General features: G+C 31.8%; 1 protein-coding gene across 1 annotated transcript; it reads right to left on the reverse strand.

Annotated features, from left to right (window-relative positions):
• Positions 1-2994: 2994 nt before the first annotated feature.
• On the reverse strand, positions 2995-4390 carry LOC112940337 (lignin-forming anionic peroxidase-like). The gene is made up of 4 exons (XM_026028332.2): positions 4123-4390; positions 3818-4009; positions 3572-3737; positions 2995-3491 (listed from the first exon to the last, which is right to left on the reverse strand). Exons 1-4 carry the CDS (start codon positions 4324-4326, stop codon positions 3103-3105), a joined length of 951 nt encoding a protein of 316 aa, XP_025884117.2. The 5' UTR covers positions 4327-4390; the 3' UTR covers positions 2995-3102.
• Between the last annotated feature and the right edge of the window lie 1547 nt (positions 4391-5937).

Consider the following 5937-nt stretch of genomic DNA (forward strand, 5'->3'; position numbering starts at 1 on the left):
TCAAAATTCTTTTTAATCATTGGGATTAATCCTAAACTACTCATGATTCCAAATAACGATCATTAATATGACACAAACGAGCATGCCAAAAATTAGTAGAAGAAAGCATATAAACAGAAGTAGAAGTTTTATTTATTTCAACATTCAACTTAAACATCTCATCACATGCATACCCCTTCCCCACAAAAATATCTTTCTTCACTATTACATATTGATCAGATTCAATAATCTGTTTAAAGCCTGCTTTATTAAGAAGAAAACTAGACATCAAATTTTTTCTCATAGAAGGAGTATAAAGTACATCTTTCAATGTTAATATCCTTCCAGAGGTAAAACACAATTCCACATCTCACTTTCCAAGCACTTGAGTAGTGTGAGCATCACCAAGCATGATGGTTTTGGGCTCCTCAAAAAGAGTATATTTTTTAAACCAGTCTTTGTCATAACAGACATGACGGTTTGCACCAGAATCAGCCCACCATCCATCAACATTCTCAACCATGTTTATGTCGGTAATCACCGCCACAAAAGGTTCTTCAGTAACGTTTGCCTGAGGGTTAGGACCATGTTTCCGGAATCTGCAAAATCGAGCAATATGCCCACTCTTGCCACAACCAAAGCATGGTCCCTTTTCTTGAACTTTTTGATTTTGTGCTTGGTGATTTTCACCATTATTTTTCTTGGGAGGTCTACCATTATTTTTCTTGAATTTTTTCTTCTTAGGCTTTAAAGAAGTATATTTGTGAGTTTCAGCATTAGCATTATTCGAAGTAATTAAATTTACCTTCGATGTGATGTTGTTCTCTTATGTTTGTAAAAGTACATCTTGGCCTCTTGCTTCTTCTTCCATGCGGATTTTCATTATCAAGTTTTCAAGAGAGGTTTCCTTTTGTTTGTGGCGCATAGTTTTTTGAAATTCCTTCCAAGAAGGTGGAAGTTTATCCACTATGCCACAAATAATAAGGTTATCTCCAATTTTAACCTCTTCGGACCTAAGCTCTCCAAAAATCATGATGAAGTCTTGAGCTTACTCTACCACTGATTTGTTGTCCACCATTTGGAAACGAAAAAATCTACTAGCTGCATATTTTTTCGCTCCAACCTCTTCGGTATCATACTTACTCTGCAATGTCTTCCAAATTTTCTTTGCACTAGAGTAAGTTCTATCATAATAATCATAAAAATTATCAGATAGACAATTAAGAATATAATACCGACACTTATAGAAATCACCATCGTACTTTTCCACTTTCTCTAGATGAGAAATAGTTTCATCATCATTCATAGTGGTGATATCTTCTTTATTTGGATTCTTCTCGGTTAAAACGTAAGAAACATTGTGAAGACTTAAGTAGAAAAGTACTTCACCCTTCCATCTCTTGAAATGGTTACCATTGAACCGAAATGGCTTGTTAAGATCTCCCATCTTGACATCCGAGGTTTTTTCAATTGTAGCCATCTTTGAATCTCCTTAAAATTGTTAGTGAAAAAACTTACAAGATAATAAAATTGCAAGATTACAATTGAAAATAAAATGAAGAAAGTAATCTCTTCAGGCTGAAGCGCGGATATCTCGCTCTCTTTAAGGAGATTCAAGCCCACTGCAACAAATGTTTTCACCGGTCCAACAGTGTTCCTCTTTGACTTGTCCCCTCCAGGATACAACAGCCTTCACAAAGTATAAGTCAACAACTCTGGACAAGAGTTGAGTCCAAAGCTCCATAAAAAAGAACACCTTCCTTCAACTAATAAGAACTCTCTTTTAGACTAACTCTTTCACTCTTTGTTTTCTCTTATGAATTGTGTGTCTCTAAAACCAAATGAAGACTACCACTATTTATACTACAAGAAGTCTTCCTAGCAATGAATAGGAAGATAATGGAGGTAGTAAATAGTGAAGATAATGGCCTTAGGAGTTTCATAGGTTACAATGGGAGTTACATAGGTTACAATGGGACTTACATAGATTACATAGGTTACAATGGGAGTTACATAGGTTACAATGAGACTTACATAGGTTACAATGGGAGTTACATAGGTTACAAAGAGTAATGGAGGAATTAAGAATGAAAGACATTGATGGATAACCAATGCTAATGGATGATGTATAAGTCATCCATTTCAATGTTCATTCTTATAACTCGAAAATAAATCAATTGAATATGTTAAAGATTAATATTAAAATGCTAATAACCTAACAATACTTGTGTCTTATCACATTAATTATTTTGATTAACGAAAATTAAGATTCCCGCCGCTTGTGTTAGATACTTTTAGACGGGTGGATACGTAGAAATGGATGCAGGCAACTTGTGTAGAACACCACGCTATAAAAGTTGGACTTTGGATGGTTAATTAAACAGAAAGGATAGCATCTAATAGTTTAATGCAAAAATAATTACTATTTGTCAAATGTGAATATTATAATTCTTTATATAATCATACCTCATCAATTCTTTGACATTGCCCTATTCATGCCAATGATTTGATAATATCTCATTAGTAGGATAAAATTATGAAATGTCAAAATCAATAGTAAATGGGATTAAAATATTACTTTTGAAGAACATTCTGTTTTCCATGCTCCATAAAATCTATTATGAAAGAGATAGTCATTTTAATTTGTTTTAATAACGATAACTATAATGATATTTCTAATTATATTAACATGTTATCGATTACTCTAATTATTTTTTTGTTGACTTCATTTCAGAAAATTTTGTAACTTAGTAGTTGAAATTATGGTAGGGTAAACTAAAAAGTATAATGATATAAATTTTAATTTACCGATTATAGTAATAAAAGAATTACAATAAAAATTTAATTGCACATTTATAATCGAAAAAATTTATATATAGTAGTGTTATATATGCTGATATAGTATAAAAAATTTATTTATAGTATCTTATATTGAGATAACAGATTAATTATCATTATAATTATTGTGTATCAAAATATTTAATTTTAATTATATATTAGAAATGGAGCCAAACATTTTCTTTCACAAGGAAGATTTATTTCATTCTTGAAACAATACAATATATAAAGAAAAAAAATCAAATGAATTAGCGATTATACAAGTAATAATAGGCTTTTGAAAAATCAATTTATAGCTCCACAAACCGTTCTTATGATCCCATTTTGACCAGTTAGAGGACTAATATCTCCCATTTTAATCATGGCTGCAGCAAAATCAGAGGCAAATGCTCGAGGGCTATTGCTATATTCTAAAACAATATCATCGGTAGATCCTCCACTCAAAAGAACTTGATCCGATTGAAGAAGGCCTTTTCTTTGCCTCAAATTCTTGAAGTAGTTGTTATCCAATTGATTAGGTGTTACCAAATCAAGTGGAGCTAGGTTTCCATTTTGATCTTCTTGAGGACATTGTCGTCTTCTAGTGCTAGCAAATCCAGCATCGATGTCTGTTCCATTGCTATAAATTCTATCACGGAAAAGGAAACATTGTGCTTGTCCAATTGAATGTGATCCTAGAATTATTTTAAAATGTTAGAACTTGTCATAAATATATATGTACAAATCTATATATATGATCCATATCAATAATTACCTGATAAAGCAACCATATCCCTTGTGCTAAGGCCTTTGTTGGCAAAGCCAGAAATAAGCCTACTAAGAGGATCAAAAGGACCAGGAAGATCAGTTTCCGCAACAGTATGACTTGCAGTGGTTGAGTCTCTTCTTCCGAGTTTCACTGTCCATGATGGACCGCCAACCTGATTGTCATTAACGTAACATTAATTAATTGGTTTGAATAAAAAAGTTTCTTCTTTTCATAGTGTGAAAATGTACTTACGAGACTTGATGCATCTCTAGCAGCAACTGCAAGTATGTCAGCACACGATACAACTCCAGGACATATTTTCTCAACCTCTCTTTTTGCATCTTCTATAACACCAAAGCCTCTAACTGATCCAAGATTTGGCAGCGCTGTCTTCTCACTGACAATAGTTGGAGTTTCATCAAGCAAGAGAGAAGCATCACAACCCTATAAAAGTTTTAAAAGAAGTCACTTAGTATGTATATTATACATTTCATCAAACAAAACAATCATACAGTTAGATAAACATACATATAGATTAATTAATGTATATATCCAACCTGAACAAAACAATCATGGAAATGAAGACGAATGAGGGATGCAGCCATACGACGTTCGCTTGAAACTGCTTGTCTTATACTTGTACGAATAGTGGTGAGAGCATTAGGGCAAGTTCGGTCGTAGAAAGTGGAAGAAAGTTGTGCATGGCATTGCATGGTAGAGAGTAGAAGAAGAGAAAATATAGCAATAAAAGAACTAGTCATTTTGATATTAAAATGCAAAGTTTGTTGAAAGAATTATAGATATTTTCTTAATCTTTGTGATGTGTTGAGGGAATAATGTTTCACTCAAATATTTATAGGCATAAAAACACGTTATTCTAAATCTCTTTGGTCACTATTGGCTGCCAATTGCATATCCTCGTTTTTGCCACCTTTTGTCTTTGCCATTCTTTTGAATTGGTCTAATTGCTACCTATTCTTGTAGGTGAAACCGATCCGTACCATGTTATCGATTATTGGTTATTGGTTCATCAGTTATTGATCATTATCAGTTTAGTTATCTATTTAATCTTGACAAAAATAATAATCAAAAATCACTTAGAAACTAGGTGATTCACAAATGAAATGAACCATACACAAGTCAAGGGTTGACCGATTGTATTTTCTTCAAAAGCAAACACTATCACATTATAGAATAATCAAGAATTTGAGACAACCTGAAATAAACATATAAAACTAAAATCTAAGTCGAGACTTTATATACCAGATAGCATAAGTATAATTTTTTTTACTGGTTGTCAGTTAACCCGATAAGAAAAGCCTAAAACCATTAGAATCGATAGTCCGACGAAAAAAATCAAAAACATTATCAAAATCGCTAAATCAGTTAAGTTATAACTTTGATAAGTTAATAACTATTTTTTTTATCCAAACTATCATTTTCAGTTCAATTTTGAAATTAATTCCAAAGTTTTGTCGAGCTAGAAAACTTCATAATTAAATATTTTGTATTTTATATTATGATTGGATGAATGTCATTTTCCAATAATGTAACATAGATTTGGTCATTACGTTGAAAGTCAACTGGCGATACCATCATTAGAATAAGAGCTAGTGAAGCTCCAACTAGCAAGCATGTATAGCAGAATATTATGCATGATTTCTTTCAAATAAAAATCAATACGTTACAATTTAATATATATTTTTTTTATTTAGCTTAACTATTTAAAACAACTTTAGAGTTACCACCAGCAACAATATATTCTACTACTACCATATATAGACTACACTGATAGATACTAGATTACGATATTGGTATCTAGTGGTTGATGAATGGTACGAAATTCGTACAAAACGTGAAAGAACAAGAATAAGTTCAAATCAAGCTCAAAATGGATAAAATGCATATATAGTCCTTATAAACAACTAAAAATGATCTAAAACGAGTTATGAAGTGATTTTGAAAGATTTTTGCAAGTTTCAAGAATGGCGGGAAATTTTTTTCTTTGAAGCTATTTGAAAAAAAAATATGTAAAAATGGAATCAATGACTAGAATGATGATGATTTCACTTGTGAAAGCTAAAATATCGTCAGAATTAGCTAAATCGGTTGCAAAAATGGGAGCATTTTGGTTTCTTGTTGGAGAGATTTTCTCCAGTAAAACTTTTTAATAAATGAAAAATAAAAGCAATTCCACATTTGTTTTGGTTGAGTAGGGACCAAAGTGTAGTATCAAAAACTTGAGAGTAGGGTGTTATATGTTTTGGAATAATATTAAGTGATGTCATATATGGTGTCTAAAGTATCAATTTTTGAAACTTTTGTCTAAATGTTCAATTAAGTTTGATGAGTGGTTGTTTTGTCAACTCTCC

The sequence above is a fragment of the Solanum lycopersicum genome, chromosome 11, assembly GCF_036512215.1.
Source record: "Solanum lycopersicum chromosome 11, SLM_r2.1".
NCBI classification, from domain to species: Eukaryota; Viridiplantae; Streptophyta; class Magnoliopsida; order Solanales; family Solanaceae; genus Solanum; species Solanum lycopersicum.

Bases quoted from the DNA above. Each gene is read 5' to 3' on its own strand.
- LOC112940337 (XM_026028332.2), bottom strand. From the start codon at position 4,326: ATGACTAGTTCTTTTATTGCTATATTTTCTCTTCTTCTACTCTCTACC. The intron at 4,010-4,122 runs GTTGGATATATA...AAACTTTTATAG, and splicing joins TCCATGATTGTTTTGTTCAG to GGTTGTGATGCTTCTCTCTT. The intron at 3,738-3,817 runs GTAAGTACATTT...AATGACAATCAG, and splicing joins CTAGAGATGCATCAAGTCTC to GTTGGCGGTCCATCATGGAC.